This window comes from Hypomesus transpacificus, unplaced genomic scaffold (genome assembly GCF_021917145.1).
Source record: "Hypomesus transpacificus isolate Combined female unplaced genomic scaffold, fHypTra1 scaffold_118, whole genome shotgun sequence".
Taxonomy (NCBI): Eukaryota; Metazoa; Chordata; class Actinopteri; order Osmeriformes; family Osmeridae; genus Hypomesus; species Hypomesus transpacificus.
In genome coordinates, this window is record NW_025813701.1 from 267,392 (window position 1) to 293,583 (window position 26,192).

Genomic DNA, 26,192 nt, shown 5'->3' on the forward strand with positions numbered 1-26,192 from the left:
TGCTACATGCATAATGCAGAAATTATATGTTAGTTGTTGTTAATTTTGTGAAGGTGTGAATCATTTTGGATTAATAGTTAATGTAACAAATTACTAACAAATTAACTGTAACAAATTATTAACGAAGGAATTATTACGAACCCCCCCCCCCCCGTCTGACAACCCCCGCCACAATTAGATTTCTAATCTGTGGGAAACACTGTTGTCACCCACCTTTTCTTACCAACTTAAACAGCAGTTAGCGGTTGCGTTTATTCTGACGCCATCAAATGACCAGAACTGTGTTTTAGAAAGTCTTCGGAGCAGAGTGAAAATATGAGGAATAAAAATGTGAATTACGAATGGTAAAGAATACATTTATGTGTATTTCTACTCTCTCATCTCTCAGGATACAACCATCCCTCGCTCATGAAAGTGATGGCCAACCCACACAATCTGGTGACTATGCCTCTACACTAGTAATCAGTGGGATTATTAATAGATGGCACATGGCATTGATCTCTGGAAAACTGTGTTTGTGTGCATCCTTTTACCCCATTCACAGTAAGCTGTTCAAAAAGGCATTGTTACTGAAACTGACGAACTTGAAATGATTAATCAAATTTTATTTTCATCCCAACTCTAATTACCCTCCACACTAGAGTGCATTTGTGAACCGGCCAGCACTTGGGATCCTACCACCTGAGAACTTTCCAGAGAAGCTGTCCGAGAGTCTTCTCTCGGTGAGTGCAAGTACACACATAGGCACACACACACACATTTAATCGCAATCAAATATAGCTAATAAAGCTCAGGAAAGAAGTTTCTCTGAATCTTCTCATAAATGTTTCTGAAACTTCTCATGCATTTTGTATACAATGACAAATGACAGAACTTTCAGCAGCTTGTGTTTAGAAATATTTGCTTGGGCTGTCATAGATCTAGTATGTTATCACTCTTGTTGAGTTATATAATATGTAACAGCTATAGCAGATCATAAGTCCAAGAATGAGGCTAACATGACCTGTGTGTGTCCAGATTTCCCCCAGTGGTATGACTCGTGTACAGACTATGGCTTGTGGCTCCTGCTCCAATGAGAACGCTTACAAAGCCATGTTCATCTGGTACAGGGTAAGTTCTAGTTCAAACCAGCTTTGCAAAACAAATGAAATGCTATTGTAGCTGGTGTAGATTGGTTAAACTCACTTCTCAGGTATGTAATAGGCCACCTGCTCCAGTGAAGTGTTAGCTTTTTGTTGGCGTAGCTGGTAGTGGTCGCGCTTGGGATGTCAGAGGTGACGGGCAAACGTCGGCCGAGTGTACCTCTGATGGGTGCACGGCCACGTTTGTTATATTGGTGCCGTGACCCGGAGCATTAGGGTAGCTGCAGCTGACCAGCTGGGGTAGCTGTGGTGTGTGGAGTGAGTTTAGAGGGGTGATTGTAGCCGGTTTTGATCGGTTAAACTCACTCGATCCCAGTTAAGGGTGCACGTTGACTAAGTGTACCTCCGATGTAGGCGTGGCCACGGCCACTTCTGTTCCTCAATACCTTTTTTTTTGCTTGACACGAGGACCACCAGGAATCGATTACCTTCTTCAAGCGTCACAGCGGTCTACCAGTCAGCTAAATATAATTGCATTGTTTACATAAAAAATAACCTAAACACCTAAAAAAGTGGTCAGAAATTCTGTACGTGATTAATCAGTTTTGCAAATACATAAATTATGACAAAGAAATACATGTGGATATGGGCCTAGTTTCCCATACATGGATTAAGCCTAGTCCTAAATTGAGAGAAATTCAATGAAGATCATTGAAAAAGTTTTTCATCTAGGACTTGGCTTAATCCATGTCTGTAAAACTGGGCCATAAAGCGCAGGTGGTGTAGCCAGAGGTAGACTAGGCTGACTACTAACCAATTTTATGCGCCATGAAACTATATGCCTGCTGAAAGCTATAGAATAAACAAAATACAGTACATAAATAATATTGCCATATTCAGCTAAATGTACACATAAAATGAAATTATATTAGAAAATGTTAATTTACTTTATATGGTATCAATCACTAATGGCATATTTGCTGTAAAACTTTACGAGCCATTTATTTTTATTTTAGTACCTTCTAGATAGACCACAGACCCATTTGCTTTTGAAAACACAAAACGGTCTGGTTGACCGCTTCGGTGGTCCGAGTGTAAAATCTTTTTTTATTGATGATGCAATTGTGATCCACAGCAAGTGAAATTTGTGCATATGGTTTAAATTGTAATGGTGGAAAAAGCTGAAGAAGTTAATCTCTTTTAATTTGGGTTCCAGAACAAGGAGAGGGGACACAACACTCCATCTGATCATGATGTCAGTTCCTGCATGATAAACCAGGTGAGTCATCTGTCTAGTTTCACCTCTCTCCCCACATGTTAATAGATTGCCAATCATCACAGTGGCTGTGATGAAGTAGGTGACACACACATTCCTGGAATTACAGAACAGTGCCAGTGATGCAGTCAGCGAGTAAGATGTCGTTGACACAAACAAATTTCTGGAATAATGGATAGATTGTGGTAATTGTTATAGGGCTGCAACTAATGATTATTTTAATAATCGATTAATTTGTCGATTCTTTTTTCGATTCATAGAAGAATGGGATAAAAAAAAAAAAAAGCATTATTGAAAAACAGAACTGACAGTGCAAATTCACAGTGCAAAAAATCTTCAGAATGTGCACAAACAGGCACACAATTTTGAAGACGTTATTAATGGATTTAATGCTATTTTCCAAGATGAGCAATTGATTTGAGTTTTGTTTAAAACTATTGAAAATGTAAAGGTTGTGGAAGTAGGCCAAACTTTATTAGAATAATCTGGTGTATATTTCAGAAATTTGACACATTTTTGAAAAAAGTTAAGACTTGTGAGGATTAACCTATTTTCAAAGATAAGTGTTTTTCTATAATTTTATTTGAAACTCAATTGTAAAAGTAAAGGCTGTGGAAGTATAACAGACATTAAGATACTCTGGTGTCTGTTTGAGGTTTTATATTCCCCAAATTATTATAAAAGGTCAACATTTTTCAAAATGGTATGGGTTATTTTCACCCGATCTCTAACGCGATGCTGCAAAGTAGCGTCTTCCGAATGTCGAATATGAAACAAACTTCACCTCTGTCAATTAACACACTGTTTCGATGTATTTAGTGTGTTTATAATAGATGTATTTAATGTTCCCACACCTTGGATGACTTGGGTCGTACTGATTTCTCTGCCTCCGCAATGTTTTTCACAACAACTTTCCTCAACGTCTCTCCGATGGCCTTTCCTTTACCTCCGCACTCAACTAAACTTTTTATTTTAATACTCAAACATCTCCGCAACATTTTGAGTGGCGTAATAATCGCACAACACAACGAATCGATAATGAAATTCGTTGCCAACACTTTTAATAATCGATTTTAATCGATTTAATCGACTTCGTTGTTGCAGCCCTAAATTGTTGTGTAGCCTGCAATTGTCTATCTCCTATATTATCAGTTATTTGTCATGTTGATCAGAATGTATTATATTGGTTCTCAGTTTAATTGTCTTACCCCCACAAACATCCAGACATTTAGTTCATTACATAAGTCATTACATGGTTGAGCCAGCTGTCATAATTGCGACCATTCACCATACAGTTCTGCCTAAGGGGATGTTTGCGGCTCGCTATATACATGCCTCAAGAAACCGACCGAAGAAGTAGAAATAGTGGTCTTGTCCTATACCTGTTGCGGCTCAGTTCAACACCGACAACCAACCGAGGAGCAGGCTTGAATCATCAAGTTACAGACCCCGTGCAGTGCCCATGATGCAGCCAGTGATTAAGATGTTGTTTAGTTGATTCGGTTGCACACAAACAACACAGATTTCTGGAATAATAATAATATACAGTGCCCATATCCCTGATGCAGTTTGTGATTAAAATATTACAGGGTTTTTGCATCAGTAGGCTAAACGCATTAATTCAAGGAACAAAATTGACTGATCTATACGGAAAAGTATTCACTTAAAGGCTATTGTCTTTTTCTTAGCTAGCCCAGCATTTCATCCATAAAGACAACCTTTTGAAGTTTGAAAAAGCTGATTAAAGGTTATGCCAGTAGACAGCACTGTTCGCCTGGCCGTAACGGCAGTATTTATGAATTGCCAATTGAAAGATTGTCCAGAAAGTCCTCGTTTTATGATGCCTAAAGCAATGGAAATCAGGCTAAACCACAGTGAGTTGAATGTGTAGGCCTAGTCTACACAGCAACAATTGTAGCTAATAACCTTCCAAGTGTACATACTGAAATAAAGCATCCACTTTAAATATATTGTTTGTTTTGGGTAGCTAGACAGCATTTCATCCAAACAGAAATACTTGCTCACCTGGCCGTATTATTGGTGTTCCCAATCTTTCGCAGAGTCCGTTTTGTCTTTAATGAGTTTGTCATAGAAAGCGATGTACTTTGTAGGACTATTAAATTTTCACGAACCACTCATCAGGCACTACACAGCATTTCAATTCCACACAGTGTTGCGTGAGATAAGTGGTTTGATTGCACTGAAGCTAATAACTTTCCAGCTATACTGGAAAAAAGTATACACTTCCAATAGTATCTTTCTTAGCTAGCCAGCATGTCAACTACAAAGACAAACCAGTTGTTCAAGAGCTTAGAGGAGCTAAGCTAAATGCTGTGTACAGAGCCGGGCAGCCCTATACACTCACCACGCAAGTTGCATAGGGCCTGGCAAATTATCTAAGGGTCCTCCCCCTCTTGTCAAAGTGGGTGCAGTGTTGCCAATTTAGCAACATTTCACCTTCCCTTGAGACAAAAAAAATAATTGTTTACAACTTCGATAAGAGTAGGAAGCAGAACTATGGTCACGAAAAGAGGGAAAAAAAAATATAAAAACTTTGCGGGAACAGCAATCAGGTAAACTCCTCCCCAAGTTTGATGTCAGCAAATAACAGTAAAGTTACATTTAAGTGCAAGCTTGCAGTGCATCTCTCTCAAGTCTGTCTGTCTTCCGAACCTAGCTGGGCAGTGCATCTCTTGGTCTTGATTGCTTGCTATCCACTTCCAGGGCTGTGTTCTGTTACTTCACTCTCACTTTTGCCTGACAAAAGTGAGTGAAATACAGCTATTTATTATGTTTGATAAATGCCAATGGGCAACGGTGTTCAACTGCAGCTTGGAAAACCGAACGATGGTTATGGAGATGACTCCAGTTCTATGAATGGAGCAGAGCCCCATAGGTCATTAGTTTAGTCGGAGTGAGCGAGGCAAGATATACTTCCAGCGAGACATGGTCCAAAAAACACTCTCAGCATTACATCTGAGGGCACGCAGTCCATTGCATTGGAGCAGAAAGATTACCAACACAGGATAAGTGCTAAGCCATAATGCCCCTCCCCCATTTGCACCTGCAGAGCAAAAGGGTAGATAATACAGGTGGGAGGATCGTTTTTGGGATATTCGGGGGCACGCTTCCCATGCTTCAAAGTAAGAGTGACTGTAAACACAGGGTATGTGCAGTCATAGCACTCCTCCCCTTTGCGTACCTACTCATCAACAGTGTGGCAGGAGAGTAGCAAAATGCCAGTGTTGTAGTACTTAAGACCGGTGTTGGTCTCCAGACGGTCTCAAGACCACTTTTTGATGCATCTCACTGCCCTCCGGTCCTTGAGCTGCTAACTGTAAAAATCAGACCCTTCTATCTACCTCGGGAATTCACTGCGGTCGTCATGAGTGCAGTCTACATCCCCCACCAGGTAGACAAGGCCGCTGCTTTGGATGAACTGTATGGGATTATCAATGGTCTGGAAAATGTGCACCCAGAGGCAGCCTTCATTGTTGTTGGTGATTTCAACAGAGCTAACATGAAGAAAGTTCTGCCCAAGTACTATCAGCACATTGACTTCTTCACACGTGGAGACCAGATTCTTGACCATTGTTATACAACATTCAAGGGCAGTTACAAACCCCGCCCCCGCCCTGCTTTTGGGAAGGCTGATCACACCTCCATTCTTCTCCTCCCCGCATATGAACAAAAGCTCAAACAGGTCAGACTGGTTGAGAGGTCAGTTCACCTATGGAGTGACGAGTGTGTGGCGACCCTCCAGGACTGCTTTGACACCACTGACTGGCTGATGTTCAAGGAGGCAGCAAATGGGGACATTAATGAATACTCAGACACTGTTTCCAGCTACATCCAGCACTGCATTGACGATGTTGTCCCCAAGAAGGTTGTCCGGTCTTTCCCAAATCAGAAGCCCTGGGTTGATGCCGCGGTCCGGGCCAAGCTGAGAGCCCGTACTGTCGCCTTTAATTCTGGGGACCCTGATAAGTACAGGAAGGCCAGATACGACCTTCTGAAGGCCATCAAAGCAGCGAAAAGGGCTTACAGGACCAAGGTGGAGTCCAGCTACCATGGCTCTGACCCCAGGCGCATGTGGAGTGGACTTAAAGCCATTACAGACTACAAAGGGAGAGGCCACAATAAGACCCAGTCCTCTGTCCTACTGCCAGACGAGCTGAACTCCTTCTACGCTCGCTCTGAAAGGGACAGTGACCCCCCTGCAGTGGAGCTACCTGAAGGCCAAGCCAGTGGTGTGCCTACACTAACTGTAGCCGAGGTGAGGCTATGCTTTAAGAAGATCAACCCTCGCAGGTGCCTGTGGGCACCTGGCCCAGACGGCATATCAGGTAGGGCCCTCAGGGGCTGCGCTGACCAGCTGGCAGGGGTCTTCAGTGACATCTTCCACCTCTCCCTTAACCTGTCTGTATTCCCCACCTGCTTCAAGAGGACCACCATCATCCCTGTGCCCAAGAACACCAAGGTCACATGTCTGAACGACTATCGCCCTATAGCACTGACCTCTGTCATCATGAAGTGCTTCGAGCGGCTAGTCAAATCATTCATCTGCTCCTCGCTGCCCCCCACACTGGACCCTATGCAGTTTGCATACCGGTCCAACAGGTCTACAGACGATGCCATCGCTCTGACTATGCACACCGCTCTCTCCCACCTGGACAAGGGGAATACATATGTGAGGATGCTGTTCATTGACTACAGCTCTGCATTCAACACCATCATCCCCTCCAGACTGGTCTCCAAGCTTGTGGACCTGGGACTAAGCACCTCCCTCTGCAAGTGGATCTTCCACTTCCTGACGGGGAGGCCACAGGTGGTGAGAATCGGTGACCGCACCTCATCTGTACTGATCACCAACACAGGCACCCCCCAGGGCTGTGTGCTCAGCCCTCTCCTGTTCTCCTTGTTCACCCACGACTGTGCGGCAACGCACAGCTCCAACCTCCTCGTTAAGTTTGCTGACGACACAACAATCGTGGGCCTCATCTCTGACAGTGACCAGTCAGCCTACAGAGAGGAAGTTGACACCTTGACATCATGGTGTCAGGACAACAACCTCTCTCTTAACATCAGCAAGACCAAGGAGATGATTGTGGACTATAGGAGGCTCTTCTTCCTGAGGAGACTGAAGAAGTTTGGTATGGACTCAGTCATCCTCACTAACTTTTACAGATGCACTATAGAGAGCATTCTGACTGGTTGTATCACAGTGTGGTATGGGAGCTGCACAGACCGGGACCGCAAGGCCCTACGAAGTGTGGTCCGTTCTGCTGAGTTCATTATCGGCAGGAAGCTCCCAGCCCTACAGGACACCTACCACACACGTTGCCTAAGGAAAGCCAGCAGGATTCTAAGAGACTGTTCCCACCCATCCTTCAGTCTCTTTACCCTGTTGCCTTCTGGCAGGCGTTACCGCAGCATCCGGTCGTGCGCACGCAGACTGGACAACAGTTTCTACCCAAGGGTCATCAGGCTTCTCAATGGACACTGATATGGACATTTTTACTGCACACTAGTCACTTATACACTGTCACTTTCAGCTACTGGTTGCTCTTTCAGTAACATTGCACTACTGCACTTTGCCACCAGGCTCCTGTTTGGTAATTGACATAGTCACTGATCTGCAAATTTGCACTATACTCCACTTAGGTTAGATAGGTTATAGGGTTGAAACAGGGTTTTTGTGCATTATGGTTAGTATAGCGTACTATTTATTGTTATCTGTAATTTTAGAAGTTTTAGTGTTAGGGTTAGTATAGTCGTTTGTTTATTTATTGCTATCTGTATATTCAGGATGTTCACTTATCTAAGCTCAGCATAGATGTAAATTTGTTCCGTGTACTTATATGTTATGTTATGTCAGGTGCTTGCGTTGTCTTGTCTTAAGAATTTCAGTGCCCAGTCTAACCTTGTGTTGTTCTGTGCATCTGACAAATAAAAGACTTGAACTTGATGTCTCGGAAATGGGCGAATTTTTACTCGGTCTTGTCTCTGTCTTTATTTCAAGACCACAACTGCAGGAAAATCACTAAATTGCTTGTGCATTGTTTAATTTCTTTGTTTATATTATTACTGTTAGATGTAAAATGTCACGCTTGAAATGCAACCAAAAACGTAACTAATCTAACAAAAAAATTATAAATAACATTAAATAGGTTGTTTGGCCTGGCCATAAGCACACGGCACTACTTTAAAATTGCACATTTTTTGTTCAAATACACAGTTACGGATCAAATCTAACTTTTTACCTATTGAAACCTTACTGCTTGTGTATTTTGAATGGTCTTGGACTTGACTCAGTCTCGATGCACTCTGGTCTTGGTCATGACTTGGTCTCGGTTTAGGTGGTCTTGACCACAACATTGCGAAACACACAAGAAGAGTTTGTCACAGGAAAAACCCCTCAGAACAAACCAACAAAAATCACTCAAGGGGCTAGCCCAAGTGACCTGCCCGCTACACTGCCCCACCAGCTGGTCTGAGGACAGAGTGAGCGAAGGAGGAAGACGCAACATCCATTGAGTATTAGCAAATGAACGGTGAAGTCGACAAATCTCCACCTCCATGCCACGGAGAATGGCCACCGAGGTGGCCACCCCTCTAGTGGAATGAGCCTGAATGCCAGGTGATGCGGGACAGTCCATTACTTCATACGCCGTAGCGATGGCTTTGAGGGGCCAGTGGGAGAGCCTCTGTGTAGACAGAGGTTTCTCAGCCTTTGATCCACCATAGCAGACCAGTAACAAGAGGGAAGACAAGAGGGAAGACTTGGTAGGTGCAGTCCAAGTAGCGTGAGAGCATGCATACCGGACATAACTTGTGCAATCGTTCATCCTCCTCTTCACTATGCAGAGAGGGGAAAAACGCCCTTAGCTCACAGCTCTGTGCCCTGAACATACAATTGATGACTTTGGGCACAAACGCTGGATTAGGGCGCAACACCGCTTTTGTCTGGTCACCCGTGATTATCATACAGTCTGCATGTGTAGACAAGGCGCAGAAGTCAGCCACTCGCTTAGCCGTAGTCAGAGTGAGCTAAACCAAGCGCTGGGATGCGCTATTGATCGGTTCAAACGGAGGCTTACACAGAGCCTCCAAAACCAAGGACAGGTCCCACAAAGGCACAGACACTCTCTAAGGAGGTCTGAGCCTGCACGCACCAGCCAGGAAACATTTAACCAATGGGTAGGTGAACAGAGTCAATCTGGCAAACCTTCATGACAATCTCAGACAGACATTTTGTATACTTTATAAGTACCTGAGGGCCAGTTCCTTGTCAAACAACAATTGGAAAACACATTGGGGTTGTCTAGGATCAGTCTTGCTAGCTCAAGTTCAAGTTTTTTATTGTCAGATGCATAGAACAACACAGTCAGACTGGGCACTGAATTTCTTAGGACAAAACAACGCAAAGCAACCTGGCATAACATATAAGTACTCAGAACATAAATGACAGAACATAAATTACCTGTGATAAGCAAAAATATAATAAACCTCCACAAAATAATATACAATACAGTATACTTAACCTCTAATACACATAACCTTACTAACCTTAGACCTATACTAACTAAGCTCTCTATGGTACATAGGGATGAGTATTGATACGATTTTAACAATTCTAATTCCGTATCAATTCCTGCTTATCGATTTGATTCCTTACATTTACATTTAGTCATTTAGCAGACGCTCTTATCCAGAGCGACTTACAGTAAGTACAGGGACTTTCCCCCCGAGGCAAGTGGGGTGAAGTGCCTTGCCCAAGGACACAACGTCATTTGGCACGGCGGGGAATCGATCCGGCAACCTTCTTATTACTAGCCCGACTCCCTCACCGCTCAGCCATCTGACTCCCTGATTCCTTATCGATTCTCCCCTCAACAGCCAACTAAGTCTGTGCGTCCTGCACCCCCTACACACACGCTTGTTCTAATCGAATTTCTCAAACTGGCTTTGACTGGCTCTGAAATTAGCTATTACCTACCACCTCTAGGCCTCTTCAGGCCTCTTCAGGCCTCTGTTTTCAAAACTAAATCTAGTCGGAGATAGAAACTTTCAGTTTCCTTGTGTTCAAGCTTCTATTACTCAACACCAGTAGGACTTACAGGGGTCCTAACAACAGGGGAAATAACTTCAGTGTCACCTTTCAAAAGAGACCATTTACATGCATGTACTCCAAAATGGTTCAACAACAGCTTTCAATGTACTTTGGGTATGTTGTTTAGGCGTTTTCAGGCACATTTAACTAGCCTGACATTGTCATTCTCATAATTCGAGTCAGAATATGAGTTTGATTACCGCTCTGTTGGGCTGTGAGTATGGGGCATGTTTCAACCGAACCCAGAAAAAAATGCCTCTTCACTCAATTGAATAGACGTACAACCAATTAGACCAACGTAGTATGTTGTTTGTCTGTAACAACCCAAGCGCTCCTTGGTGACGAGGTTGATTACGTTACTGTTGATCATCTGTCCATCATTGTATAAAGTCCGCCCTGACAATTTGATTGGTCCGAACAGCTCTTGTTCGGACATAGTTCTTCTCCAACCGAAAGACCCCAGACCTAACTTACCAACCACATTATCTTGTGGGCGGGGTTCAGTTCGGCTGGCACCCAGGCTAACATTTAACAGGACTATTAAAAGGTTAAACAATTAAAATGCTATGTTAATAATGGATTAAAAACCGCGAACGCGAACGTTTGCTGATAGCACGCGCCCCGCGATAACGTGAAGTGATCAATAAGATCAATACTAATGGGAGACGAATGCCGGAGCTAAAATGTATGCTTCAAACGATGGGACAGAAGATAACTTGATCGACTACACACATTAATAGGCAATTTGCTTCACACAGTAACAAGTGGTTGTGATGACTTTTGAGCAGTTAAGCTCTACCTTAGATAGTTCAAGTATTTTATTTGTCAGGTACACAGAACAACACAAGGTCAGACTGGGCACTGAAATTCTTAAGACAAGACAACGCAAGCACCTGGCATATGGCAGATAGTTAGAGATTAAGCGCGAACGTTAGCTGCGCTGCTGCATGCATCGAACACATGACGTTCCAGTAACTTAATTCCATGCTGTATGTTCAAATGCTTCTTCGTATTTGTAGTATTTCCTCCCTTAGACGAAATAGACTTTTTGTACTCATTGGAGTACAGTGAACTCATTGTCATGTTCAAGAAACAAGTTTGAGATGATTTGAGCTTTGTGACATAAGAAGATGGGTACCCTGTGGTCATAAAGGAATGGACAACGTTGGACAATCTTCTATTGTCCAATTTTGGTGAGCCTGTGCGATTTGTAGCCTCAGTTTCCTGTTCTTAGCTGACAGGAATGGCACCCAGTGTGGTCTTCTGCTGCTGTTAACCATCTGCTTCAAGGTTCGTCGTGGGTTCAGAGATGGTATTCTCTATACCTTGGTTGTAAGGAGTGGTTATTTGAGTTACTGTTGCCTTTCTATCATCTCAAACCAGTCTGCTCATTCTCCTCTGACATCAACGAGGCATTTTCGTCCACACAACTGCCGCTCACTGGATATTTTCTATTTTTTGGACCTTCTCTGTAAACCCTAGAAATGGTTGTGCGTGAAAATCCCAGTAGATCAGCAGTTTCTGAAATACTCAGACCAGCCTGTCTGGCACCAACAACCGTGCCATGTTCAAAGTCACTTTAATCCCATTCTGATGCTCGGTTTGAATTTCAGCAAGTTGTCTTGCCCACGTCTACATGCCTAAATGCATTGAGTTGCTACCATGTGATTGGCTATTTGTCTTAACAAGAAATTGAAAAAGTGTACCTAATAAAGTGACCGGTGAGTGTATAACTGAGTCTTGTTGAACATGTGTTCATATGCGGGTGCAGAAAATGAAGCTTGCACTTTCCAGCAGAAACCAGTAAGGGGGACCAGTCCAGACAATAATGGGCTTTGTAGCAGGATGTAGGCTAGTTGAATTGAATGACTGAATTTGTTTGAGAAGAGCAGATCAGAAAACGTGAGTGAACAAATTACGTGAGTTAAAATTATAGTCAATGATTTATTTAAATAAAATGGAAATATAATGAACAGTACTGGATAATGTTATTGGTTTAGTAAGAGTTGGAGAGGCTAACAATTTGAACTACCAGGACAAACAATGGAACACGATGGAAAAAGCAGGAAGAGGGAGAATAATCAGGCCTTGTCTGAACTGGAATCTAGTGGTAAACCTGACTACAATAGTCAGTTTAACATGTACTCTAATCAAACATACACAATGTAATTACTGCATGCCAATGTCACAAGCAGTGCCGGTCCTAGCACATTTGGAGCCCTAAGCAAAGTTTGTCTCTATCCCCCCCCCCCCCCTCGTTGTATCTTGTAGTGTCCATGAACAGTGTAGTCCTTGATAAATATTTGTGTACGTCCATAAGTCAGTTTTTGTCAATTCTGTTGTCCTCTGGGTTCCTCTGATTGAGGTTTGACTGCCCAAGGGGATAAGGGGCATCATATGAGGTGTCATAAAATGCCAAGTCAGTTCTCTCTCTTTCAGCAGCTTACCATTGAAGAACTAGGGTGATGAGATTGGCACTGTGTTGAAGGTTTGACTCTGTGCTATAGCGTGATCCCATGATTATCTAGCTTGTCAGTCAAGGTTTAGTTGCGGTACAACTCTGGACTAATACAAGATTAAAAGCAATGGATTGACATTGGCTTCTGATTTATTTATTGAATTTCAAATGTTGATTAGCTGGGCATACTGGTCAATATGGATGGACTTCCTTGAATAAATAATAACTATCAAGTATTCAGCCAAGCCATAGTATAAGTAGTTGCCTATTATAAATGGTGCAAACTGTTTGGTTAAAAGGAGGGAGAATTGTAGTAGGGGCACTGGGGTGTCAGGTGTAACTACAGCATTGGCAAATGGTTCACATTGCTCACAGGTCAGGTAGGAGGTTTCCTTAGCAGAATTTGGCGTAGGGCCCTATGGAGGTCAGGATCGGCTCTGACTCTGTAGCCTATAGAGCAGCTCAACACAATGGATAGTGCCAGCTCAAAATGGCTGAAAGGGATCCATTGCAAAGCTGGTGGCAAATTATTTTTAGGGATCTCGAAGCACTTATCCAAACAACATCAAACGTGGCACTGCACTCCCTTCGGTTCTGAATACGACACCTGCTAAATTAGAACTTTGTAGTGTCCGGTTCTTGAGATAATCGTGGGAAACTTGCTTTCCCTCAAATATTATATAAACACACACACAGATTCCTGGCATTAATAGAGAGATGTATATTAGCCAGTTAGAGAGATTGTATGAGAGAGATTTTGATGTGTCTGATTGTTCTGCTCTACTCTGACTTTCTTCCTGTTTTTCTTAGTCGCCTGGCTGTCCAGACCTCAGCATCTTGTCTTTCATGGGTGGATTTCATGGGAGGACCATGGGTAAGAAATGTTACACTTGGAAAAAAAGACGCAGCTTTGAGCTTTACATTTCAATTCAATTTAATTTCTGAATATTGCATATGTCTGGGACTCTTGTATTGGTTCTCTGCTGGACATGGTATATGTTCACCCTGGCATCAGTTATGTTTTCACCCAGTTTTTCCTGTTTTCTTGATGTCAGAATTGCCAGTAGTCTTATTGTTTCGCATCAAGATTCCAGCACATGATATCCTCGAGAATTGAATTTATAATAATTCATGTATTTTTTGGGTGGATAAAAACACTGTAACTAGAAGTGTAGCAGTTGTCTGTGACTTACTATTGTTGCTAGAAGGATTACAAGCTAGGAAATCAGAATATGTACTGTTGGTAGCTAGATTGCCAATTGATATATATGGAATAATAACAATTTAATATTTTGTGACAGCACTATAGTTATTTGCTCGGAAATATCTTGGCAGTTGTCTGAGAGGGGATGGCATGACACGGGATGCCCTGCCCACTTCTCCCTCAATTTGAACTCTGTTCTACAGGCTTTTGAACATTGACCTACGGAATATGATATGTTGAATTTTTAGGTTGCCTGGCAACAACACACTCCAAAGCTATTCACAAGCTGGACATTCCCTCGTTTGATTGGCCCATCGCTCCCTTCCCTAAACTCAAGTACCCCCTGGAGGACTTTGTCAGGGATAATGCCCAAGAGGAAGCCCGATGCCTGGAGGAGGTGTGTTTGTTTGCATTGATGTGTGTTTGTGTGTGTGCCTAAAACTTTGTATTGACCAAGTTTGTGTCTCTCAGGTTGAGGACCTGATTGTCAAATGGAGACAAAAGGGAAAGCCTGTGGCAGGTATTGTGATAGAGCCAATACAAGCAGAGGGAGGGGATAACCACGCCTCCCCAGACTTTTTCAAAAAGCTACGGAACATCACACGGAAGGTACATTTTGTTTCATGAGCCATGGGGGCTACTAGACTTGTAGTAAAGGATTAAAAAATAACTTTCAAACCTGGTTTGTATTTTTATATCCTCTTCCAATTACCTCTCCCACCTTCCCCTGCCATCCCAGCAAGGCTGTGCCTTCCACGTGGACGAGGTGCAGACAGGGGGAGGAGGAACAGGAAAGTTTTGGGCCCACGAACACTGGGGCTTGGATGACCCAGCAGACATTGTCTCCTTCAGCAAGAAGTTACTCACTGGTGGCTACTACCACAAAGATGAGCTCCAGGCTGACAAGGTAACACACTCACACACTCATACCCCCCCCCCCTAAAGATCCTCAAGGGGTCTGTATTCGTTTGGGTGACATGGCGTCACTATAGCTTTGTGCCACCATCTTTCCGACCGACTCAGTCTCAGTCATGCCTGCAATATGTGGTGCAGTTGGCTGCAACAACAGCTGAAAGAGGAACCCCGGACTGGTATTTCATTCTATACCAAAAGAAAAAGAAACAAGAAAGAAGTGGTTAGCTGTCATTTGAAGAGATCATTGTTCACCTCACTATGCATACCTTCTGTAGGACAATCCAGGTAGCAGCTAGCACTACAACTTAGCAGCTAAAGCTCAAGCAGAAAGCTGAAGTGCTCACTAGCAGCACTGACATCAACAATGATCAGAGTAACCCACTGTAAGAAATATTAATCTTTATCAAGTATTTCACAGTCGATCGGTGAAGAAGTTAAAAAAGCTTTATTGCTTGCGGCCGGCCACAAGGAGACAAAAAGACCACACGCCATGGTAATACAAAGTTTGTCTGCTAGCATGTTGTGCTAGCTAACCATTTAAACGAAACCGCTATCCACAGTCATTGGTTAATTCACAGACATGCACCTGTCCCATGGCTCTCCTTTCATTGGCTCCCTTGTATAGACCTTGCGCGCATGTGTGTGTGAGTGCGTGTGTGCGCTCTCTGGCCCCTCTAAGCTTAACCATATTATTAATTTAATACAGATAAGGTTAAACATATTTTATGGCCTCTCCAGTAAGATAATGGTCAGCCCAGGTCACCTTGTTTACGTAAGCCTAGTGTTACCCAGAGTTCACATTTGGGGGTTGGCCTCTCTTTGCACACAAAGAATGCTGAACACAGTATCATTCTTATACAGGATAAAAGGTCTCGTCTTCAACTTTTCTGACACCCACCACAAACTGTTAATATAAAGTCACAATCGCCTCGTTTACCTTCCCTTCATGTTCTTCCAATGAGTATGAACACATCTGACATTAAAGAACATTATCCAGATTAATGACAGCAAGCCATGAGCTAAGTGGCACTAAGATGAGTGCTAGCTAGCTGTTAGCCACATAGCTAACAACTCGCTACCTAGTCAGAGTAAACTACCACCAAAATCATACATTTGAATTTTGTTCATATAATACTTACATCTCCCTTCCCTATAATACTTACATTAAATATAAATCCTTGGTGGCCAGATGCCGCACTTTCACGTCTTTCACCCATCCAACCACAGCATATTGATGAGCATCCGTACTCTTGAAAGCCTTAAGCTATCCCCACTGTATGGGGAGGGGTTATGTACAAGTTAAATGTATATATCATGGAAAGCCAATTGGGGCAAGCCTGGGGCAGATAATAAGGGACAAAAGAAACTGGGGGTAACAAATAATGATCAGAGCCTAAAATTGATTTTCTCCAGATATGTCTCTCTCTCATTCAAATGGGCATACTGGTCGAGATCGGTCGTGAATATGGCAGCGTTCTATTTGGTAGTGACGTAGGTGGCATATATTTAAAAAAATTGTAGTAGCACATGGAGTACAGTATTTTTGTATTACTTTTCAGGGAGGATTTTCTTTGTTATACTTTTAAGAGCAGCATATATAATGCAAAATCATATATGCAATATATCTCTCTAATATTGACAGGAATCTCTGTTTATCTGCGTATCTGTGCATGTAGCTTACATATTAGAATGGGTTTAGTTTCCGACAAATTTCTCAAGAACCGGGCACTGTGCATATGTTGTAGGTGTCCTTTTTATAATCCAATGAGGTGCAGTGTTGACATTGTTTGACGTTGTTTGGATAAGCATTTAGACATTTAGAAAGAATTATTTGATGCCAATTTTGCTCGCTTCGCTCGGTCATGTTGAGTTGACTGATTTGCACTAAGCTAGCTCTCCCTAAAATATATGGGTATAGCCAATCGAAAACAGGCACAGGAACAATATTATTTATGTCAGTGCGATACAAATAATCCTAGATTTTACTGATGAATTACTTGCTAGCTAACTAAGAAAAATGCATTACTTTAAGTGGATGGTTTATTTCAGTAGGTGTAGTCAGAAGTTTATTAGCTACAATTGTTGCTGTGTAGACTAGACTACACAAAGTTACAACGGTTTAGCCTAGAAAGACAACATGGATATGATTTTCATTGATTTAGGCATCATCACTTGCTGAACAACTTTTTAATTGGCAATTCACTAATACGTTTTTGGGTACCCTATGACCTACTGTTATTTAGAAGCACATTCATTTTTTTATAACGAACATGGCCAGGTTAGCAGTGCTGACTGCTGGCATATAAATCAGCTGCTTTCAAATGGTTTCTTTATGGATGAGGTGCTGGCTAGCTAACAGAATATCATTTACATTTATTCATTTAGCAGGTGCTTTTATCCAAAGCGACTTCCAAGAGAGAGCTTTACAAAAGTGCATAGGTCACTGATCATAACAACGAGATACCCAGCTAACACATTTACGTTGCCCTTACGTTGTCGCAACGTCACGCGATGACCAAACATACGTTGCCGCAACGTCGCCAAAGACGTTGCGGGACCGTGCATCTGTGGGGCACCAGTAGGTTGCCGCAACGTAATCTTGTGACGTTTCCAGTTCGTAACCGCGACGTCTTGACAACGTAAATTTTCCGACGTTGCCAGTCCGTAACCGCGACGTTGTGGCAACGGTATTTTCCGACGTTGCCAGTCCCTAACCACAACCTCCTAGCAACGTAATTTTCTGACGTTGCCAGTCCCTAACTGCGACGTCGTCACAACGTTATTTTCCGACGTTGCCAGTCGGTAACCGCGACCTCCTAGCAACATTGTTTTGGGACGTTGCCAATGCGTAACCGCGACGTCGTGGCAACGTTATTTCCCAACGTTGCCAGTCGGTAACCGCGACCTCCTAGCAACGTTGTTTTGTGACGTTGCCAGTCCGTAACCGCGACCTCCTAGCAACGTAATTGCGGGTAACCAAAACATGAAGCATACATTGCGAAAAAACTAATAGGTGCCAAAGGCCAGAACCACAAGACCATGTAGTTAATCAAGTTACAAATAAACAACATGAACCTCAAAGTTCAAGTGGATACTTTCAGTATAGATCAGTGAATTTTGTTGCATAAATGAATGTGTTTACCAATGCCAAAATGCCTGCACATTGCTACAACATTATAATCACAAGATGCATCAATGAAGAAATTATTGATAAAAAGGGTTCTTCTTCTTCAGTTATTTGGAAGTTGTTAGGCTTTTTGAAATCCGACAAAGAACAGAGCAATGTTCAGTGCAAATTGGTGTAGTAAACAAACAGGTGACTACCAAGCTAGTATTACGACAAACTGCAAATGTGGACTTCTTGTTGACCTCGACCTACGGTCTCGGTTAACAAACGTTTTAACAAATGTCTGCTTACAAATGTGTTGGTAGATCTGTCAAGTCCATATTAGTTTTTTTAAATATAATATAACAACACGTAGGAAAATCCCAAATCAAACACGACGAATCTGGAGCAGACGCCATGTTGTCAACATCTCCAAGGCAACCGCTTGCTAGGTCCGTAAATCTTTTGCGGACCTCTGGAGAGGTCTGCAAACGGTTTTGCGGATTTCTTAGAACGTCTCTAGACATATAAGAACAGCATTTTGGTCCAATTATAATACTAATATATAAGAAACCTTTTTTACCACCTGAAGCAAAATCACTCGTTGGAACACGCAGAAAGTGTGAGTTTCCGCCAAGGTATTGATAAGTAGGCTATTGATAAAAAGCAAGGTTTTAAAAAGCTTAAGTTACTTGACCCCAGGGACGTGCTCTCTGGCCGCAAAAAATTCTCTCACACCGCTCTGCCTAAACCTTATGCCGAGTGTAGGGAAAAAGTTGAGGAAGAGACTTATTTGGCTACTACTACAGATATGTGGTCTATCATTTAATTATCGTTATCGAATGTAAATATAAATATCTTTATCGATAATTTTTTACCCATATCGCCAGCCCTACTTTAGCCTCCATGGTCGTTTTCTTGAGGCATGGATAAGCAATCCACAAACAGGCATACGATCAATGTTCGTACAAATTAGTTGGCATCACGGGCACAGCACTATCTATAATTCCAGGAATCTGTGTGTGCACCACCAATATGTGACATGGTCCAATGAAAATGGGCTCTTGTCGGCATTATGTATGTACACTTGCGGACAATTTATTGTTTTTTTAATCAATTTTTTTTGTTTTCTTGCATATTACAAAAGTTAGTGTTGGAGAAGCCACTCAATATTATAAACAACATGTTTAGGATCACTAAATACTCAAGCTTCCAGTTGAGTTGTGAGCGCGTCATGCGTGATGTGATTTGATTTGCATCACGGTGCAGCTGGTTTTTCACTAGGCTACTTATGTTAGCGGTGTTACTTGCTGTAACGTTTCGTATGCAGGCTGTGTTTGTCTGTACAAAGTACGTTCCCATCCCCCCCTCCTAATCATGTAGTGAATCAGCCGATTTGGTTTCGAGTCAAGTACCGTTACATATAATGTTTCACAAGTAGTTGTGTCAACTTTCAAGCATGCCTTCTGTGTGTTCGGTGTACATTTGTCACACCATGCTATTTCACTAGACATACCGGTCATCATCACAAACAGCAAATGGCATGGTAAAATGCATGGTTACAAACCTGAAACACGTGTTAGAAGTCTCACAACTATCCATACTCTTCCTACAAATTTATCAACCCCTGTTTTATCTGTTAATACCCCCACAGATGAAACTATCACTAAATAACAAAACATTTCTAGTTAATGATCTGAAAGAAAACAACTTAGACTGCATCTGTCTAACAGAAACTTGGCTAAAAAATGACACGGCAACAGCAACTTTGATAGAAGCGTGTCCGCCTGATTACAGCTTTCACCAAGTTTCTAGGAAATCAAAAAAATGTGGAGGAGTCACAGCTATTTTCTCATCTAAACTGTTGTTCAAAATCACTGAGCTAGGTGAATTTACATCAATTGAATATCTTGCTATAGAGCTCAAAACCGAATCAATACTTTTTGTTATTATATATCGGCCACCCAAGAACTCGCCAATATTCATACAAGAATTCTCTGAACTATTATCACTATGTGTCACTAGATATGACAAAGTAGTTTTAAACGGAGACTTAAATATCCAAGTAAATAAAAAGGCACACCGAAGAACTATTGAGCACTTAAATCTCCTCGACAGACACACACCTGCAAGGAAACACACTAAATCTAGTAATAACAACTGGACTAAACATCAATAATATTTCAATAACTTATTTACCCCTCAGACCATCATTGTATGCTTTTTATGTGGAAATTATCCTAACAAAAACCACAAAATAATTCTTAGTCCAAAGAAGACATCTAAACAATACAGCTATGATGAAATTTTCTGAACAATTTGCTCTATATGAGCCAACTAATCATGAATGCTCTCTCAAGGAAATGGTAGAGAACCTCAATGATGCACTATTATCTGTGTTAGACTCTGTTGCACCACTGAAAACCAAAAAGTCCACAAGCAGAACCTCCCCATGGCTGAGAACAAAATATGTTAGTGAAACGAAAAGAAAATGCCGTGCAGCAGAGAGAAATTGGAGGAAAACAAAGATCACTATCCACTACAATATCTACAAAGATACACTAACCACTTATAACAAAACCATCCGTCTAGCAAGGAGAAAATATTTCTCCAACATTATTACAGAAAATGCAGAGTTGTTTTCTCCACCATTGACCAGCTGCTAAACACTGTCCCTGCCCCCCTCCATCCTCAGCAATTAAATGTGAAGAGCTTGCTTTGTTCTTCAAGAACAAAATAACTTTGATCAGAGCTAGTATTAATAATAATGGGGTTGAAACTGACATCAGTAGATTCTGCAACATAACCATGAGCACATTTACACTAAGTGAACTTTCCAATATCGTCAGCGAATGTAACTCCACAACCTCAGATATTGATCCAATACCCACAACATTCTTTAAGCGAGTGTTTGATGGTGTCTCAGGTCCGATGCTAGAGATTATAAAAACATCCCTTAGAACTGGCGTCTTCCCAGATGCCTTCAAAACAGCTGTTGTAAAGCCCCTGTTAAAGAAACCCAAATTGGATAACAGTCTACTTGCATATTAAAGACCAATATCAAAACTTCCATTTATTAGTAAAGTACTGGAAAAGATAGTATTAGTCCAATTAAATTATTTTCTTGAAGAAAATCCTGAATGTCTCGCAGTCAGGTTTCAGGAAACATCACAGTACTGAAACTGCTCTCACCAAAATAATTTGTGACCTTAGACTAAACTCTGATGAAGTTAAGAGAAGTTAGCCAATGAAGTTAAGAAGTTAGCCAATAAAGTCTCTATCCTTATCCTGTTAGATCTCAGTGCAGCATTTGATACATTAATCACGACATCCTAATCAATAGACTGGGAAAGCTTATTGGGTTCACAGATAGTGTATTGAACTGGATGAAATCATGTATCACAGGAAGGAAGTTTAGGACGTTTAGGAGACCATAGGTCTAAGAAATATGAGAACGGCTACGGGGTTGCTCAAGGAAGCTGCTTAGGTCCATAACTTCTTTCTCTTTATACGTTACCACTCGACGACATAATCAGAGAACATAACATAGATTTGGATTGCTATGCGTATGACACACAACTATATATATCCACTGAACCCAACGATGCAATGGCCATCAATTCCATTACCAACTGACTGTCGGCAATAAACAAATGGATGAATGAGAACTTTCTTAAATTAAATGAAGGCAAAACCGAAGTCCTACTATGTGTCCCCAAATCCAAAGAGAGATGCTTACTAAGAATCTGGGAGGTTTAACCCCGTGGCTTAAACCAGAGTTGACAAATCTCGGTGTAATCCTGGACTCAGATTTGAATTTCAACTCTCACATTAATAAAATGACATTAATAAAACGGCTTTCTTTCACCTGAAGAATATAGCAAAGGTACGACCATTCATTAACCAAAATGATGCAGAGAAGTTAATTCATGCTTTTATAGCCAGCCGGCTGGATTACTGTAACGCACTTTTCACTGGTCTTCCCAAGAAAACCACTGAAAGACTCATCCAAAATTTGCTAGACAATTTTAAAAGACAGCTTAAAACCTACCTTTTTTACCAAAGCATTTAACTAATTTTATTACTTGTATTAGTTATATTAGTTGTTATAGATTTGCAATTGTAATTATTACTTTTATGACTTGTTTTATTGATTTTATGTAAAGCACCTTGAGCTACAATTCTTGTATGAAATGTGCTATATAAATAGTATTTGTCTTTTTCTTCTTGTTCTTCCTTTTCTTCTTCTTCTTTTTCTTCTTCTTTTTCTTCTTATTATACGTTCATTTTAGCCTACGTCCACGGACTAAATGAATAGGCTAATCTCAGGCATTGCATTGTGCACAGGATGAATTATTCTTTGTTTGACCTGGTAAACCGTGAATAAATCTTTCAGGATGTTTTTGGAAAATGCGATTTGCACCAACAAGTTAACACATAACTTGAACCATTATCGGGCCAGGTACAGTGCACTGTAGTCAGTACAAAAATACTGGGTGTTAAAACACACATCTAGGATAAGTGAAGAAACAGGATCCTGGAATTTGATAGTGCGTATATAGTTTTCTTTTCTTTACTTCACTGCAGTGAAATAACCGGCGCTCGTCGCTTCTAATGATTAACACAAAACAATCACACCTCTCTTAAAGGTCTAAAGGTCTCTCTGAAAAGGTCTAAAATCTCTGAAGCCAGAATATCTGCGATAGAGGTTTCCTGGTATATCAACATTCAGATATATGTATATATTTCAAGTTTTTTCAGATTTCAACGTATGACACATTATTTGACTTCACTTTCACAATCTGTAAAAAGTGGAGAAATTTGGTTGACAACCGCCCCTTTTCACCAGAGCGTCTACTGCTACTGCTACTTATAGTTTAAGTAATCTGTAATGACAGCTTAATCACTGACTGCTTCATGGGCACTGTGCATTAGTATATAATAATCACATGTGCAGGGCATCTTAGTATGTTCTTACGTTATCTTTTTAAAATGTGTTTAGGATAGTGGAACCTGTTTTATATTAAATTGGTTCAGTCAACATCCTGTGACTTAAAATGTAAATGCCTTATCTTCTGCACAAGTGCATAGCTGTAGAACAAGTATCAATATTTTGAATATGGAACATGTAAGTTTACGTTTATTTACATTGTTTTTGCATGTGTTCTCTCCCAGGCATACCGCATCTTTAATACGTGGATGGGAGACCCCTCAAAGAACTTGTTCCTGGCAGAGGTCCTGAATGTAATCCGTAGAGAGAATCTTCTGGAAGAGGTCACGCGCTCTGGGAAAGCCTTGCTGCAGGGGCTTTATGCACTACAGGTGAGTTTGTAAAACAAATGATGGACCTGCTCACACTCGCTGGATCTCTGTGTGCATCTACTGCCTTCTCTTTTCCCTCCCAGGCACAGTACCCTAACCTGTTGAGCCGCGCTCGAGGACAGGGGACATTCTGTGCCATTGACATTTGCAATGATGCAACACGTAACAGTATCCTCCTTAAGGCCAGGGACAAAGGTAAAACTTCATTATCAACCATTTGTTGCTTAAAAGTTTAAATCCACATGGAATCATCATAAGAAGTAGGTTATTGAATACCATAGGGAGGATGATGATGATGGATGATAAGAAACTGGTCTAAGGAGGTACCCCTGAGGTACACCATAGAAGGGATGCAGTAATTTTGTTCTCTCTCCTCTCCCAGACAAATAAATTCAGGGATTTGCTGATGTATGTTTCTCTTTTTTGACACAGGGGTTCTCCTGGGGGGTTGTGGCGATTACTCGATTCGGTTTCGTCCATCTCTGGTCTTTAAGGAGTACCACGTTCACCTTTTCCTCAACATCTTCAATGATGTTCTGGCAGAACACAACTAGAAGCCAACTAAACACAACCCTGTCCCAACCAACTTAAATATGGTCAACCCAACTGGGGAGGGAGAGCACAATAAGGAGGTTCATGAAGCACACAGATTTTCTGACTGAACACTTTTCTTTCTTCTCATACTTGTTCCTCCCATGGCAGTTCATCCATAGTGTCTTAGCCATTTATTTGGAAACCCCATTTGAAAGCACATAATAGTAATATCAATTGCTCTTATTCAAGCTTTTCAAATACCAATTTTCCTAATCAGTTCCCTCCATGGGTATTTCATTAAAAGAAAGCAAATTGTATTAGAAATTAAGCTCATCAATTCCTTTAGGTCCAGATCTAGGATGTACACATCTAATAATTACCCATCCTTAAAGTGTGTTTTAACAAAACAGTTTTTCAGTTTTGCCTGAAATGTTTTAACCCTAACCAATGTGATTTTGTGAAGGACAATGGGATAATAATGTAAAAGGTTATTAATGTGCCCGCATGTTGTGTAATTTCTCAACTTTTTACTCAAGTATTGCAGGTTTCATAATTTAAAACTACAATTTATTGAAAAATACTCACTAACAATATTTTCACTAACAGGCTATCAAGATGTACAACAGTGGTACTATATAACATATATATATAAATGTACTTTTCAAGATATAATTTCCCCCCCTAAATAGTAGCAATAGGAACATATGTATTTTTTGAGCAATGTCTATGTAAAGCCACACCCGAGTGGGCAGGGCATCTTAGTACGTTCTTTCGTTATCCTTTTTTAAAACAACAGAACCCATAGTTGATGTACAGTACAAGGTATTTCCATAGTCTTGAATGCCTCTAATGTTTTTGAATAATGTGGGCAGGTTGAAATGTTGTGGAGAGCTCTAGTCTGAGGCTTCTACTAAATTGTCATTAAGCCTTCATAATGATGATGATGGTGCCAGTCTTATTTGGCCAAGTCAGTATTGTATAGAGAGCTTTGTTTTGTTGATTACTTGTTAATCAATAACAAGATATAAAGAGTATTGCTATGTTGGTTTACAGTGTTCTGTGAGTTCGAATATTATTTATGTCATAATTTCAAATGGATATTGTCTATGAAGCATCCACTATGTATTCTAAAATAATAAACCATAATGAAATGTTGATTAAACAGTACATTTCTTACTCTTTTTACCCTACTGAGATAGGGAGAACAGGATGGCAGGTGTCAGTGATCTGGTGTATGAGTAGGCTGGTGAGAACCTCCTTCCCCATCTCTTCGGTCATTGTTAGTCTAGTAAAGTTATTTTAGGTGCTTGGATTTTTATTTGTAATCAACAACCGACACATGAACATGATCTAACTTTTCATTATAGAAGAATAATTAGTGTATATTCTAGAGTCCAACAGTTGAACTCAAAAGTCCTGCAGCTCCACTCCCAAGTCCTCCCTTCTTAAGGTAAAGTACACAGAACGCAAATCTGTGTTAAACCTCTGTATTTAATCTGTTTCAGTACATGATACATGACAACTCAGTTAGGTTATATTTGTTAGGTTGTATGGTTATATGTAACCTTATGCCGAGTGTAGGGAAAAAGTTGAGGAGACTTGTTTGGCTACTACCACAGATCTGTGGTCTATCGTTTAATTATCGTTATCAAATATAAATATCTATATCGATAATTTTTTACCCATATCGCCCAGCCCTACTTTAGCCTTCATGGTCGTTTTCTTGAGGCATGGATAAGCAATCCACAAACGGGCATACGATCAATGTTCGTACAAATTAGTTGGCATCATGGGCACAGCACTATCTATAATTCCAGGAATCTGTGTGTGTGTGTGCACCACCAATATGTGACATGGTCCAATGAAAATGTAAATATTCTATCTACAAATATTACATTTAACAAAATGTTGTTATGGACTCAATTAAGGTCACTATACATGTAAAAATAATTCTACCTCACTTACGCTCATTGGATGTGCTTTGGCAAGGGCACGACCATTGTTATCTCACATTCTCACAATTGTTTTTCAACTTCTGAGTTCTTCCGCCGTTTTTTGGCCTTAACTATTCCTGCATACTTTCACCGATTCCTACAATTTTGGTATCAAAACGTTCAGCTCCTTCAGGAGATGTTGGCTATGACTTTTGGTATTTCTCACTTTTATTCTTTTTAAAGAATTA

At 41.0% G+C, this 26,192-nt stretch overlaps 1 protein-coding gene across 4 annotated transcripts in view; it reads left to right on the plus strand.

Moving 5' to 3' along the window:
- The window catches only part of abat (4-aminobutyrate aminotransferase), a 96,430-nt gene extending 71,265 nt beyond the window's left edge, over positions 1-25,165 (plus strand). For all 4 annotated transcript variants that reach the window (XM_047050527.1, XM_047050528.1, XM_047050530.1 and 1 more), the window contains 11 exons: positions 389-438; positions 642-722; positions 1,018-1,110; positions 2,299-2,361; positions 13,740-13,803; positions 14,382-14,530; positions 14,605-14,742; positions 14,873-15,040; positions 23,330-23,476; positions 23,560-23,671; positions 23,909-25,165. In XM_047050527.1, coding sequence (XP_046906483.1) covers positions 389-438; positions 642-722; positions 1,018-1,110; positions 2,299-2,361; positions 13,740-13,803; positions 14,382-14,530; positions 14,605-14,742; positions 14,873-15,040; positions 23,330-23,476; positions 23,560-23,671; positions 23,909-24,030 — 1,187 coding nt within the window. In that variant the 3' untranslated portion in view covers positions 24,031-25,165. The remainder of the gene's footprint in view (positions 1-388; positions 439-641; positions 723-1,017; positions 1,111-2,298; positions 2,362-13,739; positions 13,804-14,381; positions 14,531-14,604; positions 14,743-14,872; positions 15,041-23,329; positions 23,477-23,559; positions 23,672-23,908) is intronic.
- Positions 25,166-26,192: the final 1,027 nt, after the last annotated feature.